The 23082-nt window shown below is 43.1% G+C and overlaps 2 protein-coding genes across 7 annotated transcripts in view; one reads left to right on the top strand and one right to left on the bottom strand.

The window, feature by feature from the left end:
- ankha (ANKH inorganic pyrophosphate transport regulator a) overlaps positions 1-13127 on the top strand; it is a 21725-nt gene extending 8598 nt beyond the window's left edge. The window contains exons 6-12 of the mRNA XM_042068335.1: positions 109-243; positions 364-456; positions 1048-1140; positions 5342-5471; positions 5625-5748; positions 11087-11186; positions 11438-13127. Of these exons, the coding sequence (XP_041924269.1) occupies positions 109-243; positions 364-456; positions 1048-1140; positions 5342-5471; positions 5625-5748; positions 11087-11186; positions 11438-11560 (798 nt within the window). The 3' untranslated portion in view covers positions 11561-13127. The remainder of the gene's footprint in view (positions 1-108; positions 244-363; positions 457-1047; positions 1141-5341; positions 5472-5624; positions 5749-11086; positions 11187-11437) is intronic.
- On the bottom strand, positions 13065-23082 carry LOC121688618 (flocculation protein FLO11). Of its 6 annotated transcripts, none has more exons than XM_042068324.1 (11): positions 22597-23082; positions 21351-21593; positions 19782-21164; positions 19405-19536; positions 18312-18551; positions 17745-17818; positions 17540-17646; positions 17126-17269; positions 16622-16753; positions 15731-16000; positions 13065-14315 (listed from the first exon to the last, which is right to left on the bottom strand). In XM_042068324.1, the coding sequence occupies exons 2-11, from the start codon at positions 21500-21502 to the stop codon at positions 14100-14102; spliced, it is 2850 nt and encodes a 949-aa protein (XP_041924258.1). In that variant the 5' UTR covers positions 21503-21593; positions 22597-23082; the 3' UTR covers positions 13065-14099. The 6 variants fall into 6 exon arrangements, with proteins under 6 accessions (XP_041924258.1, XP_041924264.1, XP_041924259.1 ...); XM_042068330.1 differs by having other exon boundaries at positions 16622-16750; XM_042068325.1 differs by having other exon boundaries at positions 21351-21588.

Here is a 23082-nt window from a genome sequence, read left to right as displayed (position 1 = left end):
AGATTACAGAGCTTTTGTAAGGTCTATTGTTATGTTTTGTTGCACAGAGGACAAGAATGAACCTGAATGGTAATTGAGTTTGTATCTTTGCCTGCTGGCTCTCTCCAGGGGGATGCTACCATTAGGAAGATGCTGAATTTCTGGTGGCCGCTGGCCCTCATCTTGGCCACACAGAGGATCAGCAGGCCAGTTGTTAACCTCTTTGTGTCTCGTGACCTCAACGGAAGTGAGGAGTCTACTCAGGTCTGTTATTGCTTCACTTTCTGAGAGGGAGCCTCACAATGGCTGGTCAATGGCTGGTGTTCATTGATGTGTGTGTGTGTGTGTGTGTGTGTGTGTGTGTGTGTGTGTGTGTGTGTGTAGGCTGTTGCTGTCCTCACCGCCACGTACCCAGTGGGCCACATGCCTTACGGATGGCTAACTGAACTTCGGGCTCTCTACCCCGCTTTTGACAAGGTGAACCGCCATGTCCTTCATCTGTCGTTGGAATGTAATGAAGTTTCAGATAAGCCTTATTATCCTATTGGCATTGCTCCTGAGTTCCGAGGCATTCGAAATCAACCTTCGCCATAAAAAAATAAAATCGATGCTTGTGATCAAATCGTTAATTGCAGGATTAAACACTTATGTGACTGTGAGTGGCACCTGTGACTCAATGAGTGGCTACCTATAAGTCATTTTCAGCTCAAACTCAAGACAGGAAAATATGATAACCATCTTGGTAAATTTCCACTGCATGGTGGTTCCTACCACAGGACTCTGCTTGTCATCAGTTCACATTAAGCATCTAATTAAGCCGTGGAGGTGAAGTTGGGATTTTCTTAGCCACATTTCCTCCTAGGCACCTCAGCGCCCCAGGAGATGACCAGATATTTTGTCATTGTGCAATTCTCTTCAAAACCACCACGATGTTACTGAAAGAAAAAACATTTTTGTGTGTGTGTGTGTGTGTGTGTGTGTTTAGGTAGTGACTATTTAGTTATATTTCTCTTAATCAAGTTTTTCTCTACCAAAAACACAGAATGGCTGTTTATTTCTTTCCGACAGAACAATCCCACCAACAAGCGGACTGGTGACGTCTCAGTCACCAGATCTCACATAAACAGATTCATCCTCTGCTGTTTCCTGATTTCAGTCACGGTAAGCTCTGTTCCACAGTAGTTAGTATGGCCCACTGTCACTTCAGCTGGATCCTCTCCTTGTACAGTAACTGTGGTCTCTTAAATAAACAAAAACATCTACTCTACTTACCATATAACTGTTGCTAAGAGCAGAGCTACCATACTTCATACATACACCATACTATAGGCAGCTCTGTAAGGGGAAGTTGGAATTTGCTTGCTACAATGTATATGCACAGGTCAGATCTCATGTACAAAAGGCCTCTTTAGGTGGGTTGTACCTGGAAAGTTCCACAGCAGAGATCCAGGAGATCTGAGGCATATGCTGGCACTCTGCGCCATGCCTGCCAAAGGGGAACATGCTTGACGTGCCAGCCGGTGACTCATTATGTCACAAGTGTTTTTTTTTTTTTTGTTTTTTTTTTTTTTGTGCGAAGCGCAGGGGAACCTGAGTACTGGCTGTCATTGGAGCAGAATGCTTGTCTGCAGTTTAGTTTGTTCTGATTTGATGAACCAGGCAAACCAACTCTCTCTCTCTCTCTCTCTCTCTCTCTCTCTCTCTCTCTCTCTCTCTCTCTCTCTCTCTCTCTCTCTCTCTCTCACCACAGTTCTCTGAATGTGAAGTACCTCATGTACACATAGCATTCCTGCTGTGTATTTGAATCTGAACTCCTAGAACAGGAATTGTTCGGCACGTCAGCCCTTATCGTTTCGATTGGCCACAATTACTGCACTGTAAGCATTCTTGGATGAAGGCCTTTGCAGATATACAAGAAAACAATTCAATTCAATTCAGTTCAAATGTATTGGTCACATACAATTCTGGGATCTCTTTCTTTACTCTGGACTTCGCTCTCCTGATGTGCAGTACATGTTCTCCAGGTTGGGTGGTGGACTCCTGGTGGTACATTCAGCTGTCCCCTACTCTCTTTAGGGCTCTACAGTCTTGCTGAGTGCTGTTTCCATACCTAGCTGTTATATTCCCAGTAATAATACTTTCAATGGTGGCTCTGTAAAAGTTCTTTGCTGATGTAGCCTAAAGTACTTCACGCGTCTGAGGCCTATTTTTTACAGTCTAAGGTGAAAAAGATGCTGGCATGCCTTTCTCACCAGTGAATCACCAAGTCTCCAAGTCAGATCTTCGGAAATATGAACACCAAGATATTTAAAACTCTCTACCCTTTCCACCTGACAGTCGTTGATCTGGAGTGGTTGGTAAACTTTCTGCTGATCACACCTGAAATCTTGTTGGTGAGCATGGCATGGTCGGTTATGTCTGCTTATAGCCGTGCAGAATGACTTCAGCCTGGATGTTGTGTTCTACTGGTGTCTGACTCAAGCCTTGCCCATAGTGGAGTGGAACAGCAGTCTCTGAAACCCACGAGCAGTGGTGGAGCAGCAGCCCTAGCAGTAGGGATGGAGAGGGCGTTGGTTGAGTTGGTCCTGAGGCTTCTATAACTTGCCAGAGCAGTTTTGTTTCCCCTGTTTCCTAAAGGTATTAGCCTACATGTTGCTGCATATTTGACGCCCTTCAACTGGGTCAGGACATGCCTCTGGATTGTCCCATCATGGGGTGGCACACACAGTGTAGGTTTGGACAGGTACTGGCAGAGATGGGTGCAGCTGGTAAAATAGCTGGGAATAAATGTGGCAGAGAATACACTTGTCCCTCAGACTTGAAGTTTAAGATCACTGTGGGTCAGGTTATATTGTATGTTAAAGATTTTACTTGTGCATATAGAGGCTTGTGTGAGATTATTATGATGTGCCAATTCAATACACAGAGGTGCAGTCTTGCATCTCTACTAACTGGAGATGAAATCTTTTACACTTCAAAACAAGAACTTGCTGAACGGTGTTTTTTGGAGCTTGCAGAGCAGACCGCATGACAGGTCTGTTTTGTGTATTTAAAAGAATGCAGGTCACATTTCTGCTGCATGGTTAGGGTTGACGGGAGAAAAACAAGAAGGTGTAATGTTTTTGAAAGCATCTCTGCTCCAGCACAATTCATAATGCACAGTGTGGGATTGTCACCATAGCTATACTTATGCCAAACGTACCAAGTGGTTGTCACTTGAGGGCATATATTGCGTAAAATTGTTCCCTTCTCCTCTTTCCATGAGCTGTTTCAGAGTTTTCCTCATAAAACAGGAATTCACAAGGAAAAGCGGTTGTGTGTGTGTACATGACTCAAAACCATGTGTCAACAGGTAAATTGTAATTGTGTTTTGGTCCCTCAGTCTTTTATGCGTGAGTGCACTTGTGGTTGCATTATGCAGAATATTGGCAAAACCAGCCTGACTGTCTTCCCACATGAAATGAAGATGAGTCTGTGTAACCCCTGATGGATTTATTAACTAAAAACCACCAGTCCACCCAGTTCCCTGCATTCTTTTGAGCTCTGTGCTTGTTTATGACCTCCGATGAAATGAGAGAAAGAGGTAGAAGATAGAAACCAAATGGCAGCGACGACAACAACAACAACAACGGCAACCTTGAGTGCATTCTGGGGCTCCGAAGAGCACTGCTGCTGTAATTGTGTTTGTCGAAACAGTTTTTCACGCTTCAAAAACAGGATGTTGGTGGCTGGGGCCTGGGGCAGTGGGTGGGGATCGAGAAACCCAGGTTGCCAGATGTGGCTGCACGGCATGGTAAACAAGAGGGCAGGGCCTGTTGCCAATCATAGTCCTCCATGGCTGCTCAGAGCATGCTCAGTCCAGCCACACAGAGAGACAGCCCAAGAGAGAGAGAGAGAAGCGAGTGAGAGGTTGGGTCCAGTCCTAGATGGTTGAAACATTGTTTGGCTTTGTTGTAACATGTCCCTAACACACCTGTAAAAACACACACTTTAGCCTGGGAAAGGCAAGCTCAAGTGTGCCCGCAGGTACGCAAACATACAAAGTTGCCCTAGAGCAGATGAAACAAGATTGCATCCAGTAATACACACTCACACTCATACTCATACACGCAAAGGCTCTGTTTTAGACAGTGGAATGCAGAGACAATTGTTCGGTGATTTTGTGGTGATGTGAAGTGATGGGTTGTGAAATGAGACCTTTGTATTTTTGTGGGAAGCAATGAACAGTTTGAATTTGGACCACATTTGTTGGCTCTAGCTTATGCCTTTTTTTTTTTTGTTTTTTTTTTGTACTCAACATTTTCCCCACAGCAACAGTCATTTTTGAGACATCAGACAAAACATGATTCAGAATTGAAACGAAAAAACATTATGCTATGACTAATTAGACTGTATGTATATATTTTACATGTGCGAATCTATAGAGGTATGTATGGATACAACCTCCTATCTAATTATGGTGTTGACGGTCAACATGATCTGATCGTGTTAACAACATTGTTTTCACTAAACAAATTTGTTTACCTAGTAATTGGTCTGTGGTCTTATGTCTATGCCAGCTGCTAACAATCTGTCAAATTAATGAATCCAAAATTTCCAGTAGTTGTGAAACGTTCACAGAAAAACTTCAGTGAAATCAGCACATCAGAGGATTGCTTAAGGTAAAATTACCAATGCAATTACAATGGTTTAATTGCGTTACTCATCATGGTTGAATTCTTGCATGAGAAATACTACCCAAAACGGCAGCAATTATATGGGGGCAGACTTTGGCCATTGCGTTGCAAAGTTTTCCTCATGAACCCATCATACACTGGTAGGCAAATTGGGAAAATATTTACATGCTTTTTCTTTTTTTATTTGAATGTTCGAGAACACACCAGCTTTTGATTATGGTAAGTAGCATCAACTACTGATCTGGATATCTTTCCAAAAGAGAAAGAATGATTAGGCTACTGTCACTTTTGAGCAGGTTGAATCTGACTAAATACAATGCTCAGTGCTATACAGTGGATTATCCGGTCTCTATGGTCTTTTTTTATGGACGGTTGCAGGAATCCATTTTGTTATATTAAATATTGTTATCTACAGCCAATCAACGTTATCTGTGCAGCTCGAGTGGTTTCTGTTTCTCTCGCACAGACGCGGACAGACTTTGAATAAGTGTACCACTACCTCCTAATATTAGTTACGGTGGGAGTGGTGTGTTTGAGAAACACTGACCTAGACTAAACAGATCCAGATATGCTGTCATTACATCCCCATTTCTTGCATGGTAAAAACAGGTGGGGTTGTAATTGAACAAGGCTCAATCAGTGGAACACAATTGCATGATGGGTGAATCTTGCTCTGCATTATCCAGATGTGTTTCATATTGTTCTGGAGTCCTGGAGTATCGGAGAGCATCTTGGTGAACATTATTGGAGTCGATGCGTCATTTGCCCGACTCTGCGTCACCCCTCTGAGGATCTTCTCCTTTTTCCCCCTGCCAGGTAAGGCGGTATTGACAAATATATTTTAGACTGGATGTTATGATAGTTGGGAAGCATGCATGTAGTATTTGGAAGGATGAAAGGGTTTATTTAATGCTCTCTCTGTGTGTGTGTGTGTGTGTGTGTGTGTGTGTGTGTGTGTGTGCGCCACAGTGTGTGTCCGTGCTTGCTTGACAGGCTGGCTCATGACGCTGAAGAAAACATTTGTCCTGACACCCAGCTCTGTGCTTCGCATTGGAGTCCTGATCATCGGCCTTGTGGTACTTCCTTATATGGGGTGAGTGTGCGTTTGCGCGTTTCTTGCTGGGAGTCCCTTTCTCATAGGATAGGCTTACAGTAGCTGAAACAGAGGAAGTGAATCAGTGGATGGAACTTTGACCCATGAAGTGACTAAGTCACAAAATGCATGACTGCTGCATTTTCGGAAATCTTTTAAATATAGCACAGTACCGTCAGTGAGGCAATATTGAGATCGGCTATGATTCACTCACATGTCTGAAGTAGGGTAGATGATAGATACTTTATTGATCCCCAGGGGAAATTCAAGGTCACAGTAGCATACAGACAACACACACACATTCACTAACAGCAGAAAGTAATTAAAAGTATATAATATAAAAACACAACTAAGCAATAAGGACAGTAGAAGATAAATATGTACTAAATATACGAAAATACAAATTATACTAAATAACACAATTCTAAAAAAACAGTATCCACATAGTGGGTGATTAATCAAACAAGATGTGCTTGCAATGACTGAGGCAGGGACTGAGCCTGTGATTCTCTGTGCATAAGGTAAGGTAAGGTGCTCTATGTGAATGAGTGTCATGGTGATGGTGCAAATGAGTAAGTCAAACAGTGCAAGAATACTATCCCATCCTATCCTATCCTATCCTATCTATCTATCTATCTATGGCAGAAGACAGTCGTAAAAAGTGGCTAGTGGACAGACGGTTCAAGACATGGAGGTGGTGAAGAGGCAGACAGACTATGCGGAGAAGTCTATTTCTCCTCTTCCCTTAAGTGAAGCATTGAACAGTTCAATGGCCCTGGGGACGAATGACTTCCTCAGTCTGTCTGTTGTGCAAGGCAGTGAGTGAAGTCTCCAGTTGATCAGGCTCTTCTGCTTAACAATAGTGTTGTGGAGTGGATGACACTCATTGTCCAAGATGGGGCTGGGCGGTAAAACGATAGCGATATGTATCGCAATAGACATGTAATCGATATCAATAAAAAATGCGTTCGATAGAACATTCGATAATTAAAAGCAACACACACCTCCCACCTTACATTGTCCATAAATAAATAGGCTAAATATATCTTGCATTGTAGCTAGTATGTGCAACTCTACCAGAGTAGACGATAGGCCTACCTCAACACAGACTCTCAATGAGTCCTTACCCTGTGCGCGCTCTCTCTCTCTTTCTCTCGCTAGGTGCATCCCTCCTCAGCATGCGCATGTAATCCAAACATTCACAATCGTGCAAGATGACTGAATTGCTATTAAATCCGGTTAGCATCATTAGCACGCTGCATGAATTTGTTCAAAACTGTTGCATTCAAATTGACTGCTAAATAATCAACTCAATCCCGATGCAAATGGAAAAGTATTTTCCAAGACTCAAACGGGCCTGTCCCAAGGAGAAAAAGTATTTATTTGAAACTTAAACACACGTGGGGAAACTGAACAGTCTAACCAGTAGACTTACTATGATAAACTAGCAAATTACTTTGTTTACAATATTTCCAGGCTTTAACCAGTGCTGCTCATTCAGACTTATGTGCACAATTATTTATTTGAGTGTTTTTCATGATTGTGTTGCTATTTCTTTTCTCTGTTTGCTTTGATTGATAACTGAGGTGATTCAAATCAGGTTAAGTTTAAAATAAAAGTGTTTAAAAGTGTTTAAATTGAACTTTTTTCCCTTCTGGTCCTTATCTGAAATATGAAATGCCATATCGCCCAGCCCTAGTCGAAGATGTTGATCAGTTTGTTCAGGGTCCTTTTGTCAGATATTGAAGTGATGCACTCCAGTTCAGCTCCCACTACAGAGCCAGCTTTCCTTACCAGCCTGTCCAGTCGCCCCCGCATCCTTCTTCTTTGTGCTTCCTCCCCAACACACCACTGCATAGAAGAGGACGCTGTCAACAACAGACTGGTAGAACATCCTGAGGAGCTTGCTGCACACATTGAAGGAGCGCAGCCTCCTCAGGAAGTACAGCCTGCTCTGCCCTTTCTTGTAGAGTGCGTCAGTGTTGGCTGACCAGTCCAGTTTATTGTCAAGGTGGAGACCCAGGTACTTGTAGGTGCTTACCACCTCGACATTGACCCCATCAATGGAGACTGGTAGCAGAGTGGGCTTAGACCTGCGGAAATCCACCACCATCTCCTTGGTCTTTGAAGTGTTGAGTTGGAGATGATTGAGTTTGCCCCATTGCACAAAGTCCTCCACCAGGCTCCTGTACTCCTCCTCCTGCCCGTTCCTGATAGACCCCACAATTGCAGTATCGTCAGAAAACTTCTGCTACGACACTGAGTCATGCCACATGCAGAAGTCAGATGTGTACAGGGTGAACAGGGAGGGGCTGGAGAGGGCACAGTTCCCTGTGGCACTCCGGTGCTGCTGATCAGTGTCAGAGAGACAGTTCTTCAGTCTGATGAACTGTGGTCGCTCAGTCAGGTAATCTGTAATCCAGGTTACCAGGTGTACCAGAGCGTCCACCCCATCTGCAAGAGCTTGTCTTCCAAGTCTGAGGGGGTGGATGGTGTTTAAAGCACTTGAGTAATCAAAGAACATGATTCTCACAGCACTTTTCCCCTTGTCTAGGTGAGAATGTGTCCTGTGTAGAAGATAAGTGATGGCATCGTCCACGCCCACTTTCTCCTGGTATGCAAACTGTAACGGGTCTAGTGCATGGCGTACCTGGGGTCTGAGCATACCTAAAACCAATCACTCCATTGTCTTCGTCACATGTGATGTTAGAGCGACAGGTCTGTAGTCATTAAGCTCACTAGGATGTGGCTTTTTAGGGACGGGTGAGACATGATGTCTTCCACAGTGTTGGAACTTGTCCAAGGTGTAGACTCAGATTGAAGATGTGCTTCAGTGGCTCCCCCAGTTCAGCAGCACAGGCCTTGAGTAGCCTTGGACACAGTCTGTCAGGCCCCGCTGCCTTATTCGTGTGCAGTTTCTTTAGCTTCTTTAGCTCTTACTTGATTTGCTGTGATGATGGGGGTGTAAGGGGAGGGGAAGGGGAGGGGTGCATCTGGGATCTGTGTGTCTGATGGCTGTTGACTGAGGTCGTTGTCGCCTCATTGTTCGTGATCGCCATGTGGGGGAGGGGTGCAATATCCAGTGATGGTGGGGGTACGATAGCCTGTGATGGTGGAGGTGAGTGTTGCACTGTTATTGAGGGAGTGTGGTGGTGGTGGGGGCTGGGGCTGAGGGATGACCACCTCCTTGATGTCCCTGTCAAGGCTGCCAGAGTCGTGGACGCCTCAACAGGCACAGGCAAGGAGGCGTCAGGCGGGGGCAGGGCGTGAGGTGATGGTGGCTTAGGTCGTCGGGTGTCACCAGGATGCAGAGCCGGAGAGACTGGGAGGGTGGGAGGTGGGGGTAGGGCAGGCACGCAAACGAGAGCAGTGCCTGAGTCAGCCGGGGGTGGTGGACAGACCACTGCCATTGGAGCTGGAGCAGGGCAGTCAAACCTGTTGTAGAAGTGGTTCAACTAGTTCGCCCTGTCCAGGTCCCCCTCCACAGAGCTGCTGCTCTTCAGGCCAGTTATAATTTTCATGCTGTCCCATGCCTCCTTCATGTTGTTCTCCTGCAACTTCTGTTCCACCTTCCTTCTGTAGTCCTCCTCCGGGTAGGAGGAACTTTATCCAAATGCAAGAGTATAGGTCAAACATGACCGCACAGTGTGGTTAGCACCAAAAGGACTTTGTTTACGTTCTTGAGTTCTCTCTTAAAGCAATGTTAAATAGCTGCTGCAGGGAGCAGAAGTAATGTACACGGTATATATTTATGCACACACAAACCACCGCAATATGCACTGCTGTGTTTGGTCTTGTAATGTTGAAACCTCCAGCATCTTTACATTACTTGACATCTTTAGGGTAGACTAACATTATGGTTTCTGTGCCCACAGGAATATGTATGTTGTTATGCACATAACCATACCATAAAGTGGGTATCTATGCCAATCCGTTAACATTAAAACTCTAAAGGGCTGAAGGCCCGGAGGCCTGGAGCTTTCAAAATGCAATATGCTGCTAATGGACTTTCAACCACTGCTATAATCATCTAACCAAATACACACCATGATGAACATGATGACTGATACAGATTCCCTTCACTCAGCGCTGTGTGATTTTTAAAAAGAAAATTACTTCACAATATTCCTTCTGGGCTCAATTCAAATAAGCTTAAACGTAAATGTAGGTGATTTCCCTGAGATGAAATGAAGACCATTCTGATTATGGTTTTGACACAATGATGTACTCTTAAAGGGGTGGTGTGATGGGATTTCATTCATGTTCTGGGAAAGGTTGTTTATGGGGAAGCTTATTCAGGTAACAATGTGATGACCTGAGGGGTATTTCACACTCAAAGTGAACAACCACTTTTGATATAGACAATGAAGTAAACGTTTTCTTTTTTGAATGGGGAACGGCTATTTCTATAAAACAGCAAGAGTAGGCGTGGTGGACCAACTGAATGCAAATTTACGTTTGCGCCCACGTGTGAGGGCTCCTCATTTAGACACGCTACATCATTAAGAAAAGCCCTTGCCACTGTACAGATACGCATACAGTATGACCAACTACTTTATATTATATTGTCTTTATAATAGAATTAATTGAAAACACCTTTGACAAATTGCTCTCCATTTCCAATCAGCTAGGCTACTACAGTAGACTATTCATCAAATGTAGGCTATATCAACAAAAGAAGCAAACAATGACTATATGTTAATATATATATATATATATATATATAACGACTATTAGAATGTCGAAAAATACAATTAAAATGATAACCCTATGGTATTAGGCAGACAATCTGTGAGCAAATACATTTAGCCAATAGTATATTAAGCTCTTAAACAAATCACATGGAGGTCTGATTTGAATGACCGCTGGCTGAACCAATAAGACAACATATTTATCATTAGAATGAACTAATCCTGGCTGTCAACCTGAGGGGTATTTCACAAAATCTAGATAAGGGATTAGGCTGGGATTATTTTGAATAAATCCCCATGGCAATTTATGTGCCATCTCTTTTGTGAAACCAAGTCAAGGCTAAATTCATCCAGGATAACCAAAAATCCCAGCTTAATTCATTTAAAAAAATAGGTTTTGTGAAATACCCCTCAGCTCCTTTACCAGAATCAACAAAATCCCCATAGCATGGGCCCACAATCATAGAGCAAGTATAGCAGTAGTGTTGTGGGTATGTCGAGAACTGGATAGAGAGAGAATATTTACATTTTGGCAGGATTGTTTCTAATGTTTCTAATGCCACCTTGATGAGCACCTCAAATGATACAGGAAACGGTTATCCTCAGCCTCCAGGTAAGATGTTTATCAGTGCCGTGTTGTTTTGCAGAGTCCATGGGGCCACACTGGGCGTAGCGGCACTGCTGGCTGGATTTGTGGGAGAGGCGTCCATGGTTGCTATCGCCACCTGTTACGTCTACAGAAAACAGGTTTGGAAAAGCTCTCTTTCTTTTATTCTTTCAGATGTAGTTTGTCTGTTCTGGAGGGTGAAGAGACATCATTTGTGAGGTAATGGAGAATCTACATAAAAGGTTTAGTCTCTTTTTTTCTAAGAGAACAGAACCCTCAGAAGTCAAATGATGCAACTAGTTTAAGGAGGTAGCGGAAATTCTTTCAAGCTGTAGCTCATGTTTTGTTTTTGTTTTGTTTCTCTTGCCTTCCCGATAAACGCTGAACGCAGGAGAGTAACAACAAAAACAAGGAGCTGGTTGCTGAGGGGGAAAACTCCTCCCCCATGAGGGAGGTTAACCCCACAACCCAATTAGACAACATTCTGGAGCTGGGAGAAGGCGAGGACCAATGAGAAGACAAAAACAATGTTTGGGAAAGCAGAGACAACAAATATGCCTTGAAGTCTTTGCTCTGATGTGATTGAGCCACAGGTTGCACTTTTCTTGGGAGGGGACTCTGAGGTCGCAAAAAGGACTCAGAAAGCTTGTGTTGAGATTGTGTTGGGTTGAGGGGGGGGGTGTGCGCACAATATCCTATTTGGGGGTAGCTATTAGTGAGAACCCACACAGCTACAGGGGATCAACCAATCAGACATGGTGGAGACTACATCCACCCATCACCATGTTTCACACCAACAGCTGTAAGCTAATGGCCACTAAGCACCTATGCAGGTATTAATCAACAGAAACAGTGTTCCAAACTAACTAGACTTTGGCAGTATGCATATTGCAATGTGCCAGTATGTAGAAATGTAACATGACCTGTGTCCTTTCTTCGTATTTCTCTCTTTTGGGTTGGCTTTCCTTTGCTACTCGTCACAGACTAACTGAAATGAGCTGCAAGAAGGCCAAGGGAGAGGGCAGAGGTTGTATCCCTTGGAATGCAACGAGACATGTTGGAAACAGGAGAACACTGGAAGTATGGTCTTTGGCTGTGACTCAGCTGTTTGTTGACCTTTGAGCAGAGCAGGGTGTTTTTCTGTGAAGAGAACAATAGCCATGATGGAATACTTCATTTTATTGAAGTGTATTATCTAGTCAAAAGACTCATCTTAAAGCGTTGGGAATTGGGGTTTCAGTTTTACTTCTTAAATTGACTTTTCTTGAAATGCCAGGTTTTTTTTTTATCATTGTAGAACACTGAATTTTTAAGTTTTCCATGTCTGTTTTAAATAGATGTAAAAATTATATATGCATTAAACTTGAGTATGCCCCAGGACAGGGGTATTGACATGTCTGGGTACAACCTAAACACAAAAACAAAGTTTCTGTTGCAGCCGACTGCATAATATAAACCAAATTGTTGCACCTGGGCAGCCTGTACTGAACAGAAATACCGACTTCAACCAAAGGGATCATCATCCTCACTTTCCCATCCTAAATCTTCAGATGTTGAACATTGGAGATCTGAGAAAGGGTGTTAATGATCTTATCCATTTATACTATGGCAGATGCAATATCAAATATAGTGATATTTTTTTATTTTTTTTTTTGTCCTTTTATGCCTTTAATTGACAGGACAGTAGAGAATGACAGGAAGTGAGTGGGAGAGTGTCGGGGTGGGATCCGGAAAGGACCACGGGGCGGGAATCAAACCCGGGTCGTCGGCGTACGGTGCAGGTGCCCCAGCCAGTTGCGGCACGGCTGGGGCCATATAGTGATATTTTTTATATAAATAATAATTTTATGTTAACATATGGCAGTCAGTATTGCCAGCTTTGACCTTATCAGCGCATGATCGTATGTGAAAAGTATTTTTTAACCAGACTTATCTATATGTTATCATGTACCATGCATCGTGTATTAGAATTTTGTTTCTTTAAAACAGGGGGTCCATCACACACATGGTCCATCATGATTGACAAAACGTGTCTTTTATTACATACTCTGGAGATATTAAAATTGCACCTGTTTCAGACATTTTCTCTCCAACTCTTTTTTTTTTTTTTTTTTTTTTTAATTCCCTCTTTGTTGTTAAGCACCAGTGTTAGTTTAACCAGCTAAAGATTCACTGACAATTATTTTATCCTAAAACTCAACTGAGTCACGTATAAAAATACAGCATCTGTTGTTAGTCTATTACAATCAGTAGTACAAGAAAATATTACTGTACATGAGCGCCCTAAATGACTTGTGAACCCTTGCAATACATCAGGTAAAAAACACAAATCAAAAGCTTGGGCTGATAATTCCACTTGCAGAAATATTGGCACATTTTTTGAATTAAATACCTGTTTTTTAAGATTTTAAATTCTACTTCATAAGTAGACATGCCTTCAGACAGTAAACAATCCGTTTGCTCTGAGTGAGAAAAAAAAGAATCAGGCATAGTTGAGGAATGCACAAATTGTGACCACAAACCATGATAAAGTGTGTTGGCCAGGCTGAGTTGGTCATTTTCTTCATGGGTTAGGATCATTATACTGTTTGTCTGTAAGGGCAATACACCAAGATGAGAGCCACTTAATTTGAGTTTTTGGTTGGTCAGGACGGCCCAGTGTCCCAACATCTCCTTTCCTGACCCGTATAAATTACAACCTTTGAAAAAATATAGTGTATACAACTCATAAGTTACAGTTCTTCAAGCATCCTTCCCTTATTGTGCTTAGGAGTGCTTTTCTTTGCAGCTGTTGTCTTTTTTTCACCAAGTCCATCTGCATGAGGTATAAAGCTACTGTAGACAGCCAACAAAGGCCTTTGTAGCTTCCAAAGGAAGACTTCCAGGGAAAGATTCCACAATACAGTAGCAAATGTGATGCAGAGGAAAATAGTATATTGTAAAATATAGTAAAAATAGTAAGCTGAAAGCAGTATCCTGAGTTGGCCATGCTCGAACCCTGATCTCTTGGGTCAACAATCAAAGTAGCAGAAAAAGAAGAGCTGAATAGCCAATCACTGCGGTCCTCCAGAGAGATTGTCCTGAGGACAGATAGGCTCGCCAACTGCCACGTTGTAATGACGGTCATCCTCAGTTACCAGGCAAAGACAGGGCCAGTCTTGAACATGGTCATCAGGGTAATGTGTGATGAACTCTTCTGTCTCAGCCATGTACAGGCGGTAGGCCTTGATGGTGTGGCGTAGAGCATAACCCAAGAGAAACATCTCCACCTATAACACAGAGGATAAAACAAGAGTTGGTAGGTTATATCAACACAACTTTCCCATCTGGCAGTTAAAGGGTGCATTGTTGAAGGCAACGCAAGATGCCAGTAATGTCATCCAACTTGTTTTCTTCCAATCTGCATTTAAATCACCAATCACAAACATACAGTATGGGTGGGTACACCAACGAGAATCAGTTTAAACCACATAGCATCATTCCATTACAGTAACTGTAAGTCAAGTATGGTCTAGTTTAGTGGTTTTAAAGCACAGGCTAAAAAATCATACGAATAAGGGAGAGTTTACAACAGTGGTCCCCAAACTTTTTTTTCCAAAGGCCAGCTCACTATGCCTGGCTCTGAGAGAGGGCTAGAGACTCAGAGTATATCCAGTAATAGCTTAGTGCTGTGAACAACAGCAGTCTACCTTAGTGGAATATTCCATTACATTTAATCATAGGCTACTGCAATTTAATACCATTATTAGCTGTGTATATATTGCAATCATGCCATATCAGTGTAAAATGTAGCTCAAATGAAATAATACTAATAAAAAAATAGCATTCCCAAAAGTATTAGCAGGGAGTCCCAAAAGTGTATTTTATTCAAAATGTGTGAACTCTGAACTCTGTGTCTTTACATACACAGCTCAAGTTGTGAACATGCAATATCCTACAAATAATTTGAAGTTCTCAAACTATGAGAGTTTTATGAAGTGCTGGCAAAAACATCTGAAATGTCTGATTATGAGACTCCTAATCTAAATCGTTTATTGGATTAGGACTCTGAAGAAGACGCATGGGCATCGAAACGTTAGTCGGTTTGCACTAGGCTAATAAAAATCACTTAAATCGTTGTGTTCTCCGGTCCTGCTCCTTGGTTCTAGTTAGACCTTGGGTCTCCTCATTTGACATCTGCGTCCTGTTCCGTGAGCACCAACCAGGCTGAAGCGCAAGTGACCTCCTTCGACTAAATCATTTATTGTTGAGTAGTAGTGCAAACTGGTTTGCTATGCACTGGGCTGCTGGGCATGGGGTGAGGTAAGTGAGTGTGGTAAGGGAGTGGGTTAACCTCCTTCATCACTTCAGGGAGTGATTGATGCTTACACAATCATTCTGGCATTGTGTACTTTGTTAGTAGATTCATTAGATTGATAAAGCAGAATTAATCTAGACAGACAGATATGATGGGTGAATGTAGCAATGAATCACCCTAATAAAACAAAGAGAAAAAGAGTGTGTGTGTGCGGAGGTGGTCAGACTGGTTCTAAAGACTGATGTTCTTGATATGGGTTTAAAATGACCGTAATCTGTGTAGTATGTTTGCACATACCGGTATTAAGGATAATTTAGTACAGTCAGACACAGGACTTCTAAGAAGTGGCATACATATCAACTGAAACAACAAGAGAAACACTCTCACCTGCTCCAAACCTCCACTGAAGCCCACCTGGCTCAGGTGGTTGGCCAGGAACGTGCGCGGGCACGAGGAGGTGTCGCGGGCAAATAGCAGCCAGCAGAAGATGGGCACATCATCGCCCTTCTGCATGGCGGCGTGCAATTCCACGGCGCGGGCTAACATCAGCAGCTTGAGCGCCTCCATGAGGCCAAACTCGTCCTCTCCGCCCTGGAAGAGCTCATCACACACACGCCTGCGCTCCTCGAGCCCAGAGGAGTCTGCCACCGCATGCCACTGGAGACACACACGCACACACACACGCACACGCACACACATATAAATACATATAACAGGGTTCCCACTCTAAATCAAATGTACAATTCCATGACTTTCACCTGACTTTCCCTGACAAAAAACCTGAATTTCCATGACTTACTATATAATGAATAATACAATAACAACCAATGATTTCAGAGCAGCCGCGTAGCGTTCAAGAATCTTTTACTTTTGTAGAGCAGGAGATGAATAAAGGGGCATTGAATAACCAAAGCTGGGCTACTCAAGCAAGCAGTAAGCCTCCTAATAACTAATAATAACCAGGCATACACTAATTTTGCGTGGAAATATATTTGTATTAATATATTTTGGCAAGTAAGCTTTAAACTGCTGCAACAAAATTCCCTAATATTCCATGACTGCACAAAAAATGATAAAATTCCCTGACTTTCCATGTCTGGAATAGATTTTCCAAAATTTCATGATATTCCAGAAATTCCATGACCCATGGGAACCCTGATATAAACACTCAGAAACTCAGCATCCCCAATGCATGACATGCTATATTGACTGATATGGAAAAAAATAACATGTCAACAACTCAAGAGCCAATCCACAATTAACAAATGAGAGTTGTACCCATTTCTGAAGAAGGCTCAGGTAATGTTTCATCAGATCCACATCATTTTCAATCCCATTCATCGGCTTACATACGTCAGGAAACACCCATCCGTTAATCAGACCATATTGAGACTGAAGCTCTTCCGCCTTCTGGGAAAAAGGCAAAATTAAAACAAAAATCTCATTATAATCATTGTTCAGACCTGAGGTCAAAAACAGATATCATGTGAATGGTATGGCTTATTAAGATTCCTAACCAAAACCCCAAAACAATATGATGTAGTGTCAACTTACAACTTAAAACATACCCAAGCATGGTCAACAGTAAAAAACATTTTCTCAACACAGTATTTTGCATTTGGCTAACATCTTCAATTACACAGAATGAAACAACCTTTTCAAAAATAAAACATATTTGAATTTCTTGGGAGACATGCTGTCCATTCAAAATAGGTCTGTGGTAACACACCCAACTATATATAGTCAGTGCAGTACCCCCAGAGGTGGAAGAGATGGCCATACCAATAAGAAGCTCTCCTGCTGCAGCCAGTCAGGAAGCTGGGTGGTGCTCATCAGTGCCTGGTACAGGGAGGCTCGCAGGGCACAGTAGTTGTCTCCTCGGACCCGCCGGAGGCATCGGAAGCTCTCGGAGAGCGCAGCGTAGCCCTGGAATATGGCATGTAGAGTGAAGGTGGCAGACAAGGAGCTCACAGGCATCAAAACACTGCAATTAGTTCTGTTATAGGAGTACATGCTGCATCCACTCAAGTTATATACTAGATTCACCGCAGTCTAATAGGCAAGTCTTCTGATAGGGTTCAAACTAAAGCCTGGCATTACGTATACTGATATAATGCTTGAGGCAGGCAAATTCTTAGGGGTCTTTTCTTAGACACACTGTAAAATGTTAAATGTGATATAAAGATGCAAATGAACCTTTCTGATGACAGCACTTTTAGTGGTTTGCCCTTTCCACTCCCTCTCACTGTACATCAAAATGGCCATGGGCGGCTCAAGACTGCATCGGTCATCTGGTCCTGGAACTGTATTGAAAGGATGATCAACAGGAGGCAGGAGAGTTACAGTACAATATTAATGGAAAGACTAAATATAATCCAAGTAGTCATTTAAGGTTACTTACTGGTAATTTCCAGCGTTTTTTTCTTGTCCAGTTCTTCCTCAATCTCCTCCTCACCACGATAGAGATCTTCTTCACTGTAGGGGGGAAGGTGGGGGTGAAATTAAATACAGGCTGGCATTCACCATTGTTACGACCCAGGCTTGCGTGGGCCGCAAACATGCAAGGGAGACCAACATCAAATTAAATTTTACATTTATTTATATCAGAAAACAAAATGCCTAGGGGATGAGGGATCTGGCTGAGAATGGAATGAATGAATGGAGTGCCGGCAAGAAGACAGAGTGAGAGTGGAGAATGACTGATGTGCAGTGAGGGAAGTGTATGAGAAAGTGTGTGTGCATGCATGTCGTCAGCAAGAACATGTGTGTGGGGGCCAGTAAAAGTTTGTCTGGTTCTAGGTGTGGCTAATTGTCAATTAAGCACCCTGGCGTCTCATGCCAGCCAATGCGCGGTGCGAACACACCGACGGGGAAACACAGAGGGTGGTCACACCATATACTCCATAATTAATGTTTAGATTAAACGGACTTCATCTTATTCACGTCAATGGTTGTGCAGTTGACATACCAGTTAAGATCATTGCCGTCCGACACCGGACTCAATCTGCCAGCACTTCCAGGTCTCTCATCTGGACACCCGACCAGCTCCCCATCTGCGATTCCAGCAGCAACTCTCTTTGCCACTTCTAGCTTATCCTGCTTGGACATCATGGATGTCACTGCCTCTTGTTCCTCCAACAGATCGTCCAGTGAAGACACAGTGGCCAGGCCAACCACATCTTGGGCATCAGAGTCTGCAGCAGGGTCTCTGTACACAAATACAGGTACACACAAAAATGATGATAAAGAGTGAATAAAAGCAGAGACTTTCTAATGAGGAGACACAGCACTCAAAAAATCCTCCATAGAAATGCATGGGGCTAGTTTGTTACACCAATATGGCCGTTACTACACATATCACACCCCTTCCTCAGCAAAACGTCGACATGTGAATACATTGAGCCAATCATGTGGTGTGATGTGAATACATTGAGCCAATCATATGGTGTGTTGTGAAGACATCGTGCCAATCATGTGTTGTGATCTCGCCGCTTGAGCAAGATTGGTGTCGTGAAGCCTTGCGCACGCGCATTTCTGCCGAAATGGATGCCCGACGAGTGCCCAAAAAGAGTTGCCATATGGCCGCCGAGTGGAGGGACTTGCTTAAAAGGACTTTGATAAAAGTGATAAAGAGATGTTTTTTATTAAAACTTTTTGCTTTGATTATTGTGCATATAACTTATGGAAAACAACTGAGACAGGTGGGAATGTATGTAGGTCAGATCATAAAATCCCCTTATGGGTTACTATAATATAAAGCCTCATCTGCATGTCTGAAAGCCTGTTACTTGGAAATGTAGACACCAGGGGCAGATACTAAAAACATTATTTACTCATACAATTCTGTTTTCATACTACAAAAATACATATTTACATACAAATCGGAAAATAGATTTACCAACCTAAGCCATTTGTTCTGATAAGTACCTCTTGAATGGAATTTTACACAGATGGTGTGAAACTGGCAAACAAAGTGTGTCTGTGCATGTCTCAGATAGAAAACACATGGCAAAATTCTACCTGTCTTTTGGTGCCATCTGTTGGTGGCAGCAGGCACTAACCTAATCTCAGTGTGTACATCTTTTTCAGGTGTAACTGAGGAAAGGGGGTTGTCCAAGTCTTCACCATTGCAGGGCTCCTCTGTGATGTTCGAATCCTTGTCAGTCCTCTTTTTGTCCTCGCCATCTTGCACACTGTCGGTTACAGGACCAGAAGTGGCAAAAAAAATCTCAATCACTGACTTACATAATATCAGACGGACAAACCATTAATTTTATCTGGAAAATGTTGATCCTACAGCTCACACAACAATTCTTTGTGTGGCCATCTATCATTGGTCTACAACAATTGCTGCCTGTCTGAACTAAACTCCATTCATTACACGTAACAGAAGTCCTATTATGGGACCTAGCCAATCAAACTGCACTAACGGACTTACCTTTCAGAAGTGTCAGTGGTAGCAGAGTTGAGTTCAAGACCTCTCTCAGAGCACGATTCCTCCATACTGATCGCATGAACAACATCACTGCTGTGCTGTGGGATTGACTCAGCAAGCTTAGCATCTATGTTAAGCACGGCAGGGGTGAGTGGCTGTTCATCCTCACTACTGTGCAGGGGCATATCTTGTTCACAATCCCGGGCTACAGAGTTTCTATACTGGGCATGAGTGTCAGTGGAAGGAGACAACCCTTTGGGAGCCTCAGTCAAATCCTCCTCAGCTGAGGAATTGGGCATCAACAGGTTTACTTTCTTTACATCTACCTTACTGGTGGAAAGGTGCTCTTCAGGTAGAATGACATCATCGACAATGTCCTTGACAGACACACGCTCTGCAAGGGAACCATTGAAGTGCACAACTGTATCCTGTTCAAGTTCAGCAAGTACTTCTTTCTTCTCTGGACTTTTCGGTGGTGTAGTGTCAATCTTTGTTAAATCATCCTGAACCTCTACTTTAACAGAGCAGTCTGGGGTCTCAGGCACAATAATAGGAGAAACAGTCTGGTTATCAGTAATGGTGGAAGTGGCCTGGCTATCGATCACGATAGCAGAAGTATGGCTCTCCAGGTCCTCTGTGGCAACAGCCTGGGTGTCGATGGCGGTGGCAGCGACTTGGCTCTCGATCACAGGAGCAACAGCATGGTCCTCGATCACGGTGGCAGTTTCCTGGCTCTCCTGCTTCTCAATGGAAACAGCCTGGGGCGTGATCAGTGTGGAATCAGCCTGGCTTTCAATTCCGATGAGAGCAGCCTGGTTATCACTCACAGTGGAAACGTCCTTGTTCTCTGGCTTCTCTGCGGAAACAGCCTGGTTCTTGATCAGTGTGGAATCAGCCTGGCTATCGCTCACAGTTGAAGCGTCCTCCTCACTCTCCAACTTCTCTACAGAAACAGAGGGGCTCTTGGTCATGGTGAAAGGCACCTCCAGCTTCTCTGTGGACACAGCCTGGCTCTCCACCTTCTCAGGGAAAGCATCCTGGGTTTCAACCCTTCCAGTGGATACATCCTGGGTTTGTGGTGCAGTGGAAGTTGGGACATCCTCCTCTCCAGACACTTTGACAATCTTAGTGGCATCTGCCAACACTTGTGACACCACTCCAGCAGCTACCTCCTGCTGGTCTGACAGTATGCTCCTGTCCACAGCAAACACTGTATTCCCATGTACATTAGCAGCATCACCTGATGCTTCAGGCTTCACCTGAAGGTCTGCCTTCACCTGCACATTTGCCTCACCTGAGACCACCTCAGGTTGAGCGGCATCCAGTGGCGTGCCTGCTTTCAACTGGTCGGCCACCTGGTCATCTGTAGGTGAAGGTGTCTCAGAGCTGCGAAGAAGATTAGAGTGAGATAAACAGAGTGATTTAAATAAGTTCTGGTGTGAAATCTAACTCTTCTGTTTTATATGTATGGGTAGTAGTTTTATCTGTATGGGAAGTAGAAGGTTTTTTTGGTTTTTTTCCCAAACTGACAAATTTAGAAAAGTGAACCCAGAGAAGTGTCCTCTGTCTTACCTTTCTGCAGTGGTACAGTCTGTACTCACTGGAGCCCCGTCCAAAACTTTACTGGAGGTCTGAGGGCTCTGGACGGTATCTAGCAGCCGCTGTACCTCATCCTGCCGTTCACAGGGGTTTTCAGGACAACAGCAACTACATGCATTCCCCATGTTGTTTACACGGACCTGGCTGAGGTTTCAGTCCAGGTCCTCAGGCAAGGGTTGGAGCCCTTACTGGCATCCACAACGTGGACCGTCTGTTCTGTGTAAATACAGAAAATACAAAAATGGGTTCATGATTTGCAGAATACTAAATTTGTTAACTGAAATTCACATGTTAACATCTTTATTCTGTCCCTCATGAAAGAATGGATGGAATTGATAATAAGTGTAATGTCAATTTTCAGTATGTTTACAGAGTTTACAATATATAATAGTGTAAATAAGAAAGAAAATTGTAATTTTGCATTAGGCCTAACACACAGAAAGCTCATGATAAAGTTACTTTGCCTACTGTCGTCAGAAGGGAGGGGCAGGTTCCTCCAGAATGACCCAGATTGTAACAAGAGGTGTCTTGTACATTCTATAATATAGTCGCTTGTGTTGAGATTTATCTGTATTACATGAAATGACAGCATAATAACGCAACGTAGGCCTACTGCAGGTTTGTTTCTCTACACAAATGCAAACTAGCCAGCGCCGAGCAGACAAACAAAACGGACAGAAACAAGTTAAGTTCATTACTTGGTCTACTATTACTTCTCACCTATCAGAATTCGTGTGGAAAACATAGGCCTACACTAGCCCTAACGCATTTCAAATGCATAGTCGAATGAGTTGTGACCAGGAACAGACCAAAATATCAAACCAGCCAGGCGTGCTAGTAGTACCAGGCATGCAGTCGAACGGACGTGAGCGGAATGAAATCATACGTTTACGTACAGTAGCCTGTTATGTAGACTACTACTATGAAAATCGTAGAAATGCCTTTTGCTATATACGATACATGAAATCTTGATACTCCATAAGGTGGGCAATTAAACCATCATAAATCCATAAAATAAAATATAGCCAAATGCGAGTGTTATTATCACTGCAGCATTGTGAGGCTAAACAATCGCCTCGTGAGAGTGGGCGTCAGTCGAGTTAGGGTGTGTTAGATAGATTCAAGAGTAGGCTATCGTAGCCTAATCCAGTTTCTAACACATTTAAGCACATCAATGCAAAAAAAAAAATAGTCAGATGGGTTTCGTTTCATTCCCTACCCGCTCCTGAAGCTCCCCTGGTTCTTCTCTGATATATGACGAACCGCGTTTACCACCAGGAAGTTTCGTAGATTTCAAGTCACAGCAGTTTCACTTTCCGACGACTAGAGGTTGAACAGCGCTTGACACTATGTTGCTGCAGGGTCATTAACTCGCAGTCACACTATAGAAACGTTATTACCATCAAACGCTACCTGGGTAATATATATATATCCTCAGGGTTGGAGGTAAGCCTAAATGGTACATCATACTGCTACAACAGATTGTTGGTTCCTACCATAACTTGAATGATTTAGGTAGACCAAGTGCAACTGCATCGCCTGCAGGCGGTCTCTTACAGAACTAGATAGATAGATACTTTATTGATCCCCAAGGGTAACTATGTTTTCTTTTCATGCTTTGTCCAACAACCAACAGATTGCAGATCCATTTTCAGAAGCTTAGATAACAGTCAAGTCTGAACATCACTGAGTTATGACATTTAAA

The sequence above is a fragment of the Alosa sapidissima genome, chromosome 17, assembly GCF_018492685.1.
Source record: "Alosa sapidissima isolate fAloSap1 chromosome 17, fAloSap1.pri, whole genome shotgun sequence".
In the NCBI taxonomy this organism is placed as follows: Eukaryota; Metazoa; Chordata; class Actinopteri; order Clupeiformes; family Clupeidae; genus Alosa; species Alosa sapidissima.
The sequence above is the reverse complement of the archived record's forward strand: the minus strand, read 5'-3'. Positions and strand labels throughout refer to the sequence as shown.

Excerpts from the sequence above, each read along its gene's own strand:
- LOC121688618 (XM_042068324.1), bottom strand. The coding sequence starts at position 21,502 with ATGGGGAATGCATGTAGTTGCTGTTGTCCTGAAAACCCCTGTGAACGG. Across the intron at positions 19,537-19,781 it reads ACCACTGACACTTCTGAAAG|TGTGCAAGATGGCGAGGACA; the intron begins GTAAGTCCGTTA and ends TGTAACCGACAG. Across the intron at positions 17,647-17,744 it reads AAAAACGCTGGAAATTACCA|TTCCAGGACCAGATGACCGA; the intron begins GTAAGTAACCTT and ends CTTTCAATACAG.